The sequence below is a fragment of the Staurois parvus genome, unplaced genomic scaffold (assembly GCF_062004578.1).
Source record: "Staurois parvus isolate SC_StPar_1 unplaced genomic scaffold, SC_StPar_1.0 ptg000813l, whole genome shotgun sequence".
NCBI lineage: Eukaryota > Metazoa > Chordata > Amphibia > Anura > Ranidae > Staurois > Staurois parvus.
The window spans coordinates 4183193-4198265 of NW_028318609.1; the positions used below are offsets into that span (position 1 = coordinate 4183193).

The window sequence follows — 15073 nt, forward strand, 5'->3', positions numbered from 1 at the left end:
TGATCACTTCCCCAGAGTAGTACAAAGTTACTATGGTAACATTACATTGCTCTGGTCACAGTGTGTTATAAAAAAATCAAACAAAATAAAATAAAAAAGCAAAAAAAAAAAAAAAATGATTACAGAAAAAAAGGTTTGTCATTGCCAGGGCTGCCGATCCAGAGCGGAAGTCTGTGACTGCCTGACCTCCAGGAATGGGATTTGCGTGGTACTGGGAGTGCTGGTATTTAAGTGTGCTTTCACTGCAACTACCTCTGCTTCTGTCTGCCAGCAGCCAGTACTGGATGGGTGCCTTTGCTGGCACAAGTTACAGCCAGCCCAACAAGATCGGTTTTAAAACATAGTACAGAAAGCAGTGATTACGTGCTAACAGTACCAACTAACAGCCATTAGATGAAAGATTTTTGGGTATATCACTAAAAAATGATTTTTGATTGGTTGTTATAGGTTACTACACCTTGTACTTGTAGCATATAGTGGTTTTATTCATATTTGTGTTCTCTGTACACTAGTATTGAACATTCTGTTATTGCTGCTTTGTTTAAATAATCTCATTGAAAATGTGAGAACAAAAAAGCACATGATGTTAAGCTAGGTCACTGTACAAATATACATAGGAGTATGTATACATGGAGAAAGCTACCACCTAGTGGTGATAAAGGGTGCTGTTTGTTGCCATCTGTTTGTGATGAATTACCTACAGGGCACTTTTACCCCCTTCCTGCCCAATCCAATTTTCAGCTTTCAGTGCTGTTGCAATTAGACATTTGTACGGTCATACAACACTGTACCCATAGTAAATTTTTTATAAATGTTTTCACACAAATAGAGCTTTCTTTTGGTGGTAATTAATCACCACTGGGGTTTTTCTTTTTTCCACTATAAACAAAAAAGTGCAAAAAAACAAAGTTTTCTTTGTTTCTATTATAAAATTTTGCAAACAGGTAATTTTTCTCCTTCACTGATATGTGTTGATGAGGCTGCACTGATAGGCAGCACTGTTGGGCACTGATAGGCTGCACTGATGAGGTGGCACAGGTGGGCATTAATGAGGAGGCACTGATGATACTGCACTGATATGCAGCAATAATGGGTACTGGTAGGCGACACTGATGGGTACCGACTGACAGCACTAACTGGCGGCACTGAAAATGGGTGGAATTGATGGACAGCACTGATGGGCACTGTTAATCAGGTACTGATAATCAGTGCCCTATCAGTGCAGATCTCCTCTGTCACATTTGCCAGTTATCGCCCGTACTTTCCTCACACTGTGACATAACCGGCAACTGTATTTACTTTTTGATCTGCTGTGTCATTGGACACAGCTGATCACATGGTAAAAGGCTTCTGTGATTGGCCTTTTACCTTGTCATGTGATCAGCTGTGTCCCTAGGATACAGTGATCACTGACAGTGCCGGGTGCGCGCCGCTGAGGGTACGCAGAGGGCATGTTCTGGGAGGACGTTCATGGACGCCCTCCCAGAACTGGACAACCGCGCTGCAGCCGTCTTTCGGCTATAGCGCAGTTGGGAATCGGTTGAAAGTTCACATCTTTGGTATAGTAATGTAGAATAATTTCAGAAACCTTGTCTTGCTTATTTCTTATATTTTAGTACAGCATTACTAACAGTTACAGTATAGGTATGTACTCACTATACAGAATAAACTATAAAAAATACAAATACATATATATATATATACTGTATATACATTATATTGCCAAAAGTATTGGGACACTCCTTCAAGTCATTGGATTCAGGTGTTCCAGTCACCTCCATGGCCATAGGTATATACACTGTTCAAAAAAATTGAAGGAACACTTTTTAATCAGAGTTACCATCAAGCCAATTACACTCCTGGGATATTGATCTGGTCAGTTAAGTAGCAGAAGGGGTTGGTCAGATGGCATTATATTCTCCACCTCAGTCAATCAGAAAATGCTTTGTATTCATTGATTAAATTCAAGGCTGTTCCTAAATTACAGAGATGCCAGATGACCGACTCTTTCCGGGCACAGAATGAAAATATCTCATGGCTGTGCAAGACAATACTGTCTACTGTACAGGTGAAACACGTAAAAAATTAGAATATCGTGCAAAAGTTCATTTATTTTAGTAATGCAACTTAAAAGGTGAAACCAATATATGAGATAGACTCATTACATGCAAAGCAAGATAGTTCAAGCCGTGATTTGTCATAATTGTGATGATTATGGCTTACAGCTCATGAAAACCCCAAATCCACAATCTCAGAAAATTAGAATATTTTGAAAAGGTGCAATATTCTAGGCTCAAAGTGTTCCACTCTAATCAGCTAATCAGCTAATTAAGCCATAACACCTGCAAAGGGTTCCTGAGCCTTTAAATGGTCTCTCAGTCTGGTTCAGTAGAAATCACAATCATGGGAAAGATTACTGACCTGACAGTTGTGCAGAAAACCATCATTGACACCCTCCATAAGGAGGGAGAGCCTCAAAAGAAGTTGGATATTCCCAAAAAGCTGTATCAAAGCACATTAATAGAAATGTATGTGGAAGGGAAAAGTGTGGAAGAAAAAGGTGCACAAGCAGCAGGGATGACCGCATCCTGGAGAGGATTGTCGGGAAAAGGCCATTAAAAAGTGTTGGGGACTTTCACAAGGAGTGGACTTAGGCTGGAGTCAGTGCATCAAGAGCCACCACACACAGACTGATCCTGGACATGGGCTTCAAATGTCATATTCCTCTTGTCAAGCCGCTCCTGACAACGAACAACGTCAGAAGCGTCTTACCTGGGCTAAAGAAAAACAGACCTGGTCTGTTGCTCAGTGGTCCAAAGTTCTCTTTTCTGATGAGAGCAACTTTTGCATCTCATTTGGAAACCAAGGACCCAGAGTATGGAGGAAGAATGGAGAGGCACACACTGCAAGATGCTTGAAGTCCAGTTGGAAGTTTCCACAGTCTGTGTTGATTTGGGGAGCCATGTCATCTGCTGGTGTTGGTCCACTGTGCTTCATTAAGTCCAGGGTCAACGCAGCCGTCTGCCAGGAGATTATGGAGCACTTCATGCTTCCTTCCACAGACAAGCTTTATGGGGATGCTGACTTCATTTTCCAGCAGGACTTGCCACCTGCCCACACTGCCAAAAGCACCAAAACCAAGTTCAATGACTGTGGGATTACTGTGCTTGATTGGCCAGCAAACTCGCCTGACCTGAACCCCATAGGGAATCTATGGGGTATTGCCATGAGAAAGATGAGAGACATGAGACCGAACAATGCAGAAAAGCCGAAGGTCGCTACTGAAGCATCCTGGTCTTCCATAACACCTCAGCAGTGCCACAGGCTGATAGCTTCCATGCCACGCCGCATTGAGGCAGTAATTGCTGCAAAAGGAGCCCAAACCAAGTACTGAGTACATATGCATGCTTATACTTTTCAGAGGTCCGATATTATTCTATGTACAATCCTTGTTTTATTGATTGCATGTAATATTCTAATTTTCTGAGATTGTGGATTTGGGGTTTTCATGAGCTGTAAGCCATAATCATCACAATTATGACAAATCACGGCTCGAACTATCTTGCTTTGCATGTAATGAGTCTATCTCATATATTGGTTTCACCTTTTAAGCTGCATTACTGAAATAAATGAACTTTTGCACGATATTCTAATTTTTTGAGTTTCACCTGTATATAGCACAGGCTACTAAAGTGTATTACAGCATTCCCAGCAGCCCATCTGTTCTGCAATGGTAAGAATTTATTTGACCTAAGTTGACCCATACAAACTATTTAAAGTGAACATAAACCAGGAATGCTGGTGTAAGTCTTGCAGATGCAACCCTGTACAAATGTGTTCAATTTAAACCTAAATGATTCAGAGCAGACACAACCGCTCTCACTCCCTAAGCAGAGATAGAACAGCTTCGCCTGTCAGTTAAGCTGGCCATAGGGGGATCGAAATTCGGCTGGTTTAGCAGGAATTGGCCAAATTTTAATCCTTCTCTGGGCAAGCTGGTTGCATTGAAGTTGATCTATGTTGCATCTGATGGCCTGCAGCCTGCTGATTGAATGAAATTTTTCCAGCATCCTGTACAACAAAAGTTGATTGTTACATTGACTTCTGATGGGTGGGAACAGCCATAGATGGATTAAAAATTGGTTGGTCACTGCTGAAATGACTGAATTTTCTTCTGCTTTAACTCTGAAATGATGACCTGTAGCGGCTTTTCCATCTATGGAAAATATAGGGTACTGAAGTTTGTTGTCTTTTTTTTTTCAGGCATGTGCAAATTTAAAGCACAACTTCATCTTTTATATTGTACCAGAAATTTGGGTAATATATTGCATTTGTGTGCACTAAAATTAATTTAAGTTTGTTTTTTTGCTGAAAATGTGTGCTAGATAAACTATTGTTTTAAAAAATTGGAAATACCAGTATTTCTTATCTCCAGGGTTTCTGCTTTCAGAAAGTATACAGTATAGTGTTTGGGGGTTTTAATTAATCTTCAGGCCTAAAATGATTTTTTAACCATCTACAAAAAGGGCTCTGGCAGCGAAATAATTAATTATATGGTGAACACGAAGATCTCATCATGGTTAGAACCAAGTGATAAATCAGTATATTTTCTAAATTAAATGTGTACTCTCTGACATCTCTACTGATCATACCTATTGTATGCTATTTATTTCCTGATTTTCTGGCACTTTCAGATTTCTGTATGATGTCACTGTAAAATGGGCTGTATCCAGAAGCTGCTGCCTCTCTTCATCTGTCACTTTCCACTGCAGAGTGAGCTCCTGGAATACTGAGCTAAAAGAAACCTGATATAAAAGACACATGATAAAGTCAAATACACCATGTTATGATCAGGGCTCAGTTATTATTATTTTACAAAATTGGGCTAAATTGTTTTAATGTCGTCTTTTAATATTTGATTCCGGTTGTATGACTATCTTAACTTAGAAGTTGGAGTTTTACTGACAGATGTAGCTGATCCCATACTGATGCATATAACCCCTCCAATGGCCATAGTTTATCAACAATAATTGCAATTAGCTTTTAAAGGGTTAGCTCACCTTTAAAAAAACTGCCTATGCAGATAAGGGGTGCCTGTAGATAAAAACAAACTGTGCAGCTTTGACTTGGTATAGGTGTAGGCTATTTACTGTACATACCCCCCAAAAGCCTGGACTCCCAGACATGACATCATCCTGTCCTGCCTTGTTGATAGGACATTGCTAGTTTAACCTCTTGCCCGTTGCCCTATAGTAGAAGTACTGCTACAGGGCGGCAGGGATATGTAAAATCACGTATATATTTGTGACTTGAATTTCCGGGTAGGGGGCATGCGCATGCCGCCCTACCCATGCTGCCATTGGCGGCTACAGATGTCAATTATCGGGTCCCGGCCGGTGATTCCCCACCGGCACCCGGCAATTGTCGGGGAAAGCTGACTGTGTTGTAAACAACACAGGTCTCTCTCCTGCCAGCAAGGACATGCTGCTTTGTATTTCTCTGTATTTTTAGCACCCCACCCACTCCTCACACACACACCCTTCCCCCCGAGCATTAAAGGCAACTGACAGGGCTTTTCGCATGCCTTGGTTACAATGTCTTGTCAGGCCCAAACTTTCTCCAGGATTGAAAGTTTATCTAAACCCAAAAACAAAAATATAACATACATTAATACACTTTTCTGTATTGTACTTTTCAAAAGTGCCTTGTTTTTGATGTAAATATCACTTGACAATGTACTGTTGTTTTACATTCTACTTTTGCAAAATAAAACCGTTTGTAAACAAAAATATAACATACTGCAGTCTTCATATAAGGTGGTTGCATTAATGTTTTTTTCAGGCTGTTCGAATTTGTTTTCACTTGGTAATCTTATGACTTCCTATCCCTAGGTGGCTATGCTCCATTCTTTAATGTATCCATCGAGGGAGCCGTTGTAGTCACCCAGGCTGGACTACAACCATGTTTGCCTTTGTTCATCTCCCTTACTGGGAGGTAGTCGGATTAGCAGTGTACAGATGAAAAGATAACATTGTTTAAATGTTCCATTTTAACTCATAGGAAGAACAAGGCATTTCTGGCCAAGTCAACAGGTATCTTTTCAGCACTTGCTGAAAATGTTCTTAGGTTCTAAGGACTAGTGAGCTGTAATATATTAAATTTAAATTCTTGGGTTTAGTCATCCTTTAAGAAGGGAGTGACCTCATGTTAGGAGGGAATTCTTTATGTAGGCAGAGAAGGGTAGGATGAACTGTTGTTTAGAAGGACTTCATCTACCCTCTCTCAATCCTTATGCAGCTTTTACTCCAGAACAATTTCAGACAAACTGTACTTAGTCTTTTTACACTTGTTATCTGACCTAAACTGTTCCACCTTCACCCTGTAAAGATCTATACTTACCGATACCTGATGTTCTTGGCCTTCCAGGATTGTTTACATCCTGTTCTATAAGTCTCCCTCTCCTGATTGTGCCCATCTAAGTCCTTCTCTTGGTCGCATTGGTAGTTCCATAGAAGTCTATGTGAGGGTCATGCATGGGTGCAGCTAGCAGAGGAAGTCTTGTGACATTGGATATAATCAATCCCCGAAGGCTGCTGCCAACAGATCTCATTACAGATCTGTGGAGGGGGATGGTTTAGGTGAGGACACAGGGACAAAAAAGAAGTGCACTTTGTCTGAAAGTCTGTCCAATAAACCACATTAAATGCAACTTAGGGTACAAGCTCAAGCAAGGCTCGCTTTATATAACTACCCTGTATAATGAACATACAGCATTTTGGAAATAATAATCCTAAGTATACAGGTGTTGCTTTATTTATTATGACTATCGAACACATGTGCCTATTATTTGAGCTATGTATGAAGAAGACCTTACCTCCTCAAAATGCAGTTTCTGGAAGAGCTGAACACTCTTCATGTTCTCCTGACCTATTTTGGCTTGAAATGTAGAGATTCCCAAAGAAGAAATACCTGTAAAAGAGGTAACAATAGAAATCAACATATTGCAGGCTAACATACTCCTTACTGAATAATGCATATATTCATCAGCAAAAAAAGTGGGCTTCAGCACCCAGATGCTGCATGTATACGTCCACTGCGGTCTCAGGTTGTGTGCTAAAAATATTGCATGCTCCGACAGTCCTCTGATATAGCTTCCGACTGGAAGTCTGTGGGGACAGGCTTCCAATCATGTGACCACTGTGAAAGCCAAATGCAGTCTCCCAGCACAGAAGCTCACTTAAAGTGGTATTAAACTCTTCTTAATAATTTTACCTACAGGTAAGCTCATAATAAAGCTTGAAAGTAAAATTATATCTCTTAAATGTGAACTGTTTAAAAGATATTACCCCCATCTGATAGCCAGCGCATGCACTCTTAAGGAATGGCAAACCCATGCCATTCTTTCAAAGCACTGTGCCATGGCCCGTGACTCCTGCTTGCATACGCGGGAGTGACGTTATCATGGCTCGGCCAGTCAGCCAGCCAGAGCTCGCGAACCTGGAAGGAAGACCGGGTGAAGATGGAAGCCCCGGAGAGCTGTGACGGTGCTCCACTGGAGGGCTTTATTTCAAGGTAAGTCCTTCATAATGTGCTAGCGTGCAATGCATACTAGCACATTATGCCTTTACCTTGCAGGAGGTGTCTTTTTCTTTTTTTTGATGCGGTTTACTACCGCTTTAACTGGCCCCTAGCAGCCTTCACAAATGGGGTTAAAAGGTTTCTAGTTCCAAGAAGTAAACCAATTATATATCTTACCATAGAATAACATGAGTCTCGTCGACTCTTCACCAAACCCCTTGCCACGACATGTGGGCTCTGGAAAGACACAACAGATCTTTAGTAACACACAATTGACATATAGCTTGGTGGAAGGGAAATTATGATTAAAATTCTTGTGAGATAATTCAATAATGGAAGACAGTATGTACATAGAAATCAGGGACATCTCAATTATGCATCACATCCTTAAATTCATATATTACCTTAGACAGAGTATGCAACTCAATTCATATTATGGGCAGCACAGTGACTAAGTGATCAGCACTTCTGCCTGGCAGCACTAGGGTTGTTGGTTCGAATCCCAACCATGGCATCACCTGCCTGGAGTTTGCATGTTCTCCCTGTGCCTGTGTGTTTTTCCTCTGGGTACTCTGGTTTCCTTCCACACTTCAAAGACATGCTGGTAGGTTAATTGGCTCCTGTCTAAATTGGCCCTAGTATTTGTATGTATGAATGTGAGTTAGGGACCTTAGATTGTATGCTCCTTGAGGTTTAGGGACTGATATGAATGTACAATATATAAAGCGCTGTATAAACTGACAATGCTATATACTGTGAGTACCTGTAATAATAAATAATATTACATTAAAACAACTTGCTGGGCTCATTGCGCAGTCCTCAATGGCGACCTGTCTTATATCTAGATTTACAATAGAATTCGGATTGATACCCCCACCATTTTATGAACACATGGGTCAAAAAAAACTTAAGGGGAAGAGGTCTTATCTCTGAGATTTATAACAGATTGGTGAATATGGACCCTCAAGTTAAACTTTTATATATGCAAAAATGGGAATTAGACTGTAACCTAACTCTCTCTATAGATGATTGGCAAGAATGCATCGTGAACCTTCGTAAATGCACAAGATCACTCACAATTCGTTAAACTGATGTTAAACGTTTTACTAGATGGTATTTTACACCTGTAAATTGCATTCTATCTTTCTATTAGTGTCCTCAGAGTGTTTTAGAGGATGTCAGTCCCCAGGTTCATTTTCCCATATTTTTTGGGAGTGTGAGAAAATTGCTCCTATTTGGCGTAAACTTGAAGCTTTCTCTACAGCTACTGTATATCTGGTACTTGTCTATTCACATTACCCTAGCCAATTGTTTACTTTTCACTAATATCCCAGGACTTTCTATCCCTCAGATGAGACTTTTCCATACCATTTGTGTTTCCATGCACTGGCTTACAGCTAGACACTGGAAGTCCCCCTCAGCTCCCATTCCACAATTAAAAATGAAAGTAGACTCGATTTGCTGTATGGAAAAAATATTTCACACATAATATAATTCTATGAGTTTTTATAACAACAAATGGGATCTTTGGTTTGAACACTCAAATCTCTTTTTCGAAATACTGAATGTTAACTGCTCCATCGTTACCCTTTATTATACGGATCACGTATCTATAATATATATCGGCCTTCTCTGTTTATATACTGGTATTGTCTTGTTTACCCTGGTTATATGCATTCATATGTAACTATCGTCTGTTTTTTTCTTTTTTATTGGAATACCCTATTTTGTATATCTGTACAACTGTGTTTTCTTTGTAAAACCAATTTATACCTAATAAAAGTTTGTAAACAAAAAAAAAAACAATTCAGATTGATATATATTAGCAAGATGCAGAATTCTTAAAAGATTGATGAATGAATTAGGGAAATATGGCAGTGACATTTATTAAGTGCTGCTCAGAGTACGGTTGTGTGAAGTGAAAGCTAATTAGCTAGGAGACATCGAGGATGTGAAGAGACATTATGAGAGCATGAATTGATGTGTTGTGTGTGTTCTGTGTGATGAACAGGAAGATTCAGGACATTTCTACAACTGATGACAAGGGTGTTTCAGAGACTACACACAATGAGTGATGGAGATGGACTTTCTCATTACACACTCTCAAAAGCCAGTGTGTCAGTTTCAAGGAATATGTCTTTTTTTTATTGCATGTCTTCTTCTGCATCATAGCATACTAAAAGATTAATGTATTTTAAAATATATGACCACTTTATAAACTAAATCAGGCATCTCCAAACTGCGGCCCGTGGACCAAATCCAGCCCATTACAAAATGTTGTCTGACCCCCAGCTAAGGTCAGTGGTGTATCCTCAATGAGCACTGAGCACTTGAAGGATTAAGGTCAACAAACTGCCTATGGTCTTTGCTTCTGATGTAAGGGGGTGTTCTGATGGGGACCCTGATGTAAGAGGAGAGTCTTATGAAAAGGGGGACTCTGACAGGCACCCTGGTGTAAGGAGGGACTTTGAAGATAACTCTGATGTAAGATGGAGACCCTGATGTAGGGGGGGTCTCTGACAGGGGCCATGATATAAGGTAGGGACTCTGACAGAGACCCTGATGTAAGGGGTGACTCTGACGGGGTTGGTTTTTTGCATAAATGGGTGGGGTTTAACCCACTATAAATAGGAAATTGAGATGTGGTTGTTTCATTGGTCCTGACGAAGCTGAGTGAGATACGCCCATCGGCGAAACGCGTTGTCGTCATACGTCAGATACGTCACTTCCGGTCATGCGCACTAGGTGGAACGCACGCTGACCCATTAGGAGGAAGCCATCTTCACATGCCATGAGGCAAGCCTAAGCAGCACAGGCGCCAAGAAGGGGCTGGAACCCGCGGTATATCGGCGGATGTCAGCGGTGGTTCCTTGGCCTCTTTGGCCTTGTATGGCAATACCTATGAAGGACATCCTTTCCGTTCCTATTATCCAGTGCACAGGTGGTGAGTGGACTGTTACAGGACATTAGATATATGGTCCTCTGTCATTATATGACCTATATATCCTACATAGAGTGTAAGCTCTGTCAGTGACTCTTCCACATATTGTTTGTTTTACTACAGGATGGGGACATCATGGTGCTTTTTATGGGAAACAAGACATACCACATGCATTTCAACAGGCAGAAGATCTTTTGGGATGTGTCTTGTTTTTCTTACAGAAAGTGGTGTGTAGTCCACATGTAGTGGTGAAGAAACCATTTCAAGCAAAGTGCTGCTTTTTGCATCCTTTCTTCCATCCTGGGAATAAATGGGGCATATTCTCATTTAAGAGCTCTAGGAAACAGCTGTCCATACAGATGAATGGGCCCCAACCACTTGTGCCGGCACAGGAATGTATTGCATTATACATATGACATTTTTGTCTTTTTTCATACAGGCCTGTGGCATATTGTTCTCCTCTTGACGCATATTGTGCTTGCTGAATTGCATACATGTGATATCCATATCCATAGTATAATTTTTGGATTCCCTATTTGGGATATTACCATTATGGCAATTGCCGAATTCTAATATTATAACATATATTATGGTATACCTATGGTATAATTTTTGGATACACCTCCTTTGGGAAGTGTTCACCTATGTGTCTGTGTCTCAGGGACATTAGACTCTTGTAGTCATTTTCTCTGTTGCACATGCATTTAGACCGGTCTTGGTGTTATTTTAATGGTTTTAGGTCTGTGTGTATTGTCTCATACTGAGGTGATGGTAAACCAGGGCGACTGCCCATATGTCATATTTATAAGTGTAATAAAGCATAATTTTTGGAAATTTTTCTGAGTGTCACATTCTGTTCATAATGTAGCCGCTTTTCTGTGAATTTCTTTTCACAAATCCTCCTTTTTGCATGCCTTTTTGGCTACTGAATGGAGACCAAATATTGGGTGATACGATAATTTAATTTATTTTATAACCTCTCAATAATTATCTTTAGCATATGACTCTGACGGGGACCCTGATGTAAGGCAGAGACTCTGACTAGGACCTTGATGTAAAGTGGAGACTCTGATGGCAACCTTGGTGTAAGCGAGGACTCTGACCAGGACCTTGATGTTGGGGGGGGACGGGGACTCTGATATAAGGGGGGCTCTGATAGGAACTATGATGTAAGGGGGGAATCTGACTAAGGGGAATCCTGATATAAGGGGAAGGGGACCCTGATGTAAGGGGGGGGGTCTCTGACAGGGACCCTGATGTAAAGGGGAGAACTTTGCCCCTGACTTTGATGTAAGGTGGGAACCCTGATATAACAGAGGACCATGATGTAAGGGGGGACCCTGGTGTAAGGGGGAACTTTGATCGGGACCCTGATGTAAGGGAGACTCTGATGGGGACCCTAATGTAAATGAGAATTCTTATGGGACCCTAATGTAAGGGAGGATTCTTATGGGGATTTTTCTCAGCCTGTGAATATTTGTAAAATACACAATGGGGCCCTTGTACTAAAATGTTGGGAGACCCCTGAACTAGACAAAAATATTAAAATGCATCTACCAAGGTTCTTGAGTGACATGTTGACTCTCCAACATACAGAATAGTATACATATAAAGTCATTGGTGAAGTTCTTTTAACATTCGTACCTTGCATAAATCCCAAATCTGTAGCAGCAACCAAGTGCATATTTAAGTTTACTATAGTATATGACACATTACAGGGTGCTGATACACATTGCTCGCCCCCATACCTGTTGAAGTTCCAGTTTGCCAGCATCCACCATTCCCAGACAGAAGGAAGAGCACTAGATTTGAGTTTGATTAGATGTCTGTAACTTGGTTATCTGTAACTTCAGCCCGGAATATGCTGATTAATGATAACCATTAGGGCTTGCTTACTCTATGTGCTATGACTGGCATTTTTCCGCACTAGAGGACACAATTGATTTCCATGTGCCCTATTCACACCACAATGGTCGTGTGATCTGCCTTTAAATGGGGAAGTCGGAGGGTCGTTACAAATGCAACTCAGCCATCTGTTTTGACCTCCCTCAACCTCAAGTGTAAATGAGCCCTTTGTAATAATTTCTTCTGAAAAAAAAAACTTTTTTTAAAAAGTTTTCCTCTTAAAACACATAAACTTGTAAATGTTTGAAAAGGTTTACAACTAAAGACTTGGTATGGGAATATGTTGAGACTCACCTGCAATCATAATTTCAATCTCTGCTAATGCTGGGTTTTCAGGATCAGTGATAAACAAATTAACATCTCCCACCATGCACTGCTCTTCTGGGCATCCCTGATCCCATCTTGCAGCATCCAGTATGATGAAGGTACACTCTGAAATGTAGAGTACAAATATTTTTCCTTTTCATGGGACCATTTAATGAGATGAATTCAGTTTATCAGGATGGGACATGTGACAGCTCTGCCACTGTCTGTCAGAAGACCTGTACTTTCTCTGCTGTAGTTTAGTATCGCTTACAGGTCATGTCCCTCACCTACAGTAAACTGTGACTGGACAGAAAAAAAACAGCAGACTGAAGAGCTCATCTTTCTGTTCTCTCTCCCTATCACTATGCTTCTTGCTGGAAAATGAGCACTGTAGCAACAGCAGACTGGCTCATTGTTTTGCTTCACTCTCAGTCTGTGCTCTGCTGTACAGTGACTTTAAGAGGCGGATATTAAATTAGATTTAAGTAGTTAACCTACCTGATGTATTAATGAATACAGAACTGCATTATTTTGTGCCTTATATGCTATCTGTCTGGAGTTCAAGTGCTGCATAAATTGTCGTTACTATACAAGTACCTCAAATAAATGAATGATCTGTAAACCAGTCACAGAAAGTCTTCGGGCACAAGTGGTGATCATTCACCATATAACAGGTATGCCCCTAAGACAACAAAAGAAAAGGTGAACTGAGAGAAGAGGAGGCGACTCTGAGACGAATGGATTGTAGATAACAGTGCTATAGGAAATGGAATCATGAAAATGATAAGTGTACTTTATAAAACTGGACATAAAATGTTGCCCTTTGGCAACTAACATTTCAGTGTCTACACTACAGTAGGGAAAATAAATGGAACACAACTTTCTTCTAAAAGTTTTTCTATGATCTATTTCTGAAGTTTACTTTGGACTTCAGTGAAAAGACTTTTACTATTCTTTTTTGTGAATTTCAGATAGCTTTTACTGAAATGTTTTTCCATTCAAATTGTTTATATATTATTATTTCTTAATGTCAAGCTAATGTGTGCAACCTACTATCGTTATCCTCTCTCCATCTGCACTGCATATCATATTCCTGCTCCAGGGTCAGGGGCTCAGAGGCTGTAAGTTTCTGTAGTTCCTCTGACTTCATCCACTCATGGTACCTGACGGGAAACATTTTAAATGCAATAGTTAGTATATAGAATAGTATGATGACACAGATGCCAATTTGGTAGGAGGAAACCAAGACATTCATTTACTGAATGACATTCCAAAAATGATGCAATTTTTAGGGAGTGAAAAGGTAAAATGTAAGTATAATAGTAAAAGCAACCTGTGCTTAGTGCCAAAGACCATGTGATTTGTAAAAAAATTTGTACATAATAATAACAGCATCACTCACTGATATCCAAATATAATAGTAGCTAAAACATGTAACCAAAAAAAGTGTGTTGTGCTTTCTCTTTAAGTCCTCATGCACACTGGACGTTTTTACAGCGGCTGTTTTTGGCTTTTGACGTTTTTTTCTACAGCCAGTAAACCCCCCAGCATGTTATCCTATGTGTTCATGCACACCACGTTTTCAACGTTTTTTGGTTCATGCACACAGTGTAATCAACGTTTTTTGGTAGGGGCGTTTTTTGGCTGGAAAAAAACCCCATGACTTCTCAAAAAAATGCTAAAAAACGTAAACGCGAAAAAACACGGCATAACGCCGCTAAATGCTAATGCAAAAAAGATAACCTGACTTTACACAGCGAACGTTACCAGCGTTATTAAAACGCCCAGTGTGCATGGACCCTTAGACAAATAGTGTATACATACTAACATAAAAAATGTGGTTTACACCTATACATTTTGTGCTGCTTTTTGCAGAAACGTACAACAGTTCATTTAATATGGTTTCCTATTGGACATGATCACATCTATGCTTTTTTCTGCCGCTGCATTTTTGAAAAGGGACAGGGACTTTTATAAAGGCAAAACGATGTGTTTTTGGCTTAATAGACTTCAACTGAGATGCTGCAGAAAAGCACGTAGAGCATTTTTGATGTATTTTGCCTTTTTTTAATCTGCTCAACAACATATTGGCCAAAAAAGCATTAAAAAAAAGCAAAATGCATCAAAAAAGTGTGAAAATGCATGTGAAAATCGCAAAATGCACCATCAAAAGCAAACCGCATAGGTGCGAACCTAGTCTTACACTATATTCCAAACTTGTTCTGCAAATATACAGTACATATGAATCAGTCCTCATAAATAGACTGATGCATGCACAAAATAATAGAATTGAGAGAATACAGAAGAATTTATAAGTTCAGCCGAGTCTTAGATAAGTGATTG

General features: G+C 40.1%; 1 protein-coding gene across 1 annotated transcript in view; it reads right to left on the minus strand.

Annotated features, from left to right (window-relative positions):
- Positions 1-3723: 3723 nt before the first annotated feature.
- The window catches only part of NAT9 (N-acetyltransferase 9), a 48275-nt gene continuing 36925 nt past the window's right edge, over positions 3724-15073 (minus strand). The window contains exons 3-7 of the mRNA XM_089654918.1: positions 13784-13893; positions 12719-12856; positions 7756-7815; positions 6875-6969; positions 3724-4805 (exon numbers count right to left, since the gene is read on the minus strand). Coding sequence (XP_089511044.1) covers positions 4653-4805; positions 6875-6969; positions 7756-7815; positions 12719-12856; positions 13784-13893 — 556 coding nt within the window. The 3' untranslated portion in view covers positions 3724-4652. The remainder of the gene's footprint in view (positions 4806-6874; positions 6970-7755; positions 7816-12718; positions 12857-13783; positions 13894-15073) is intronic.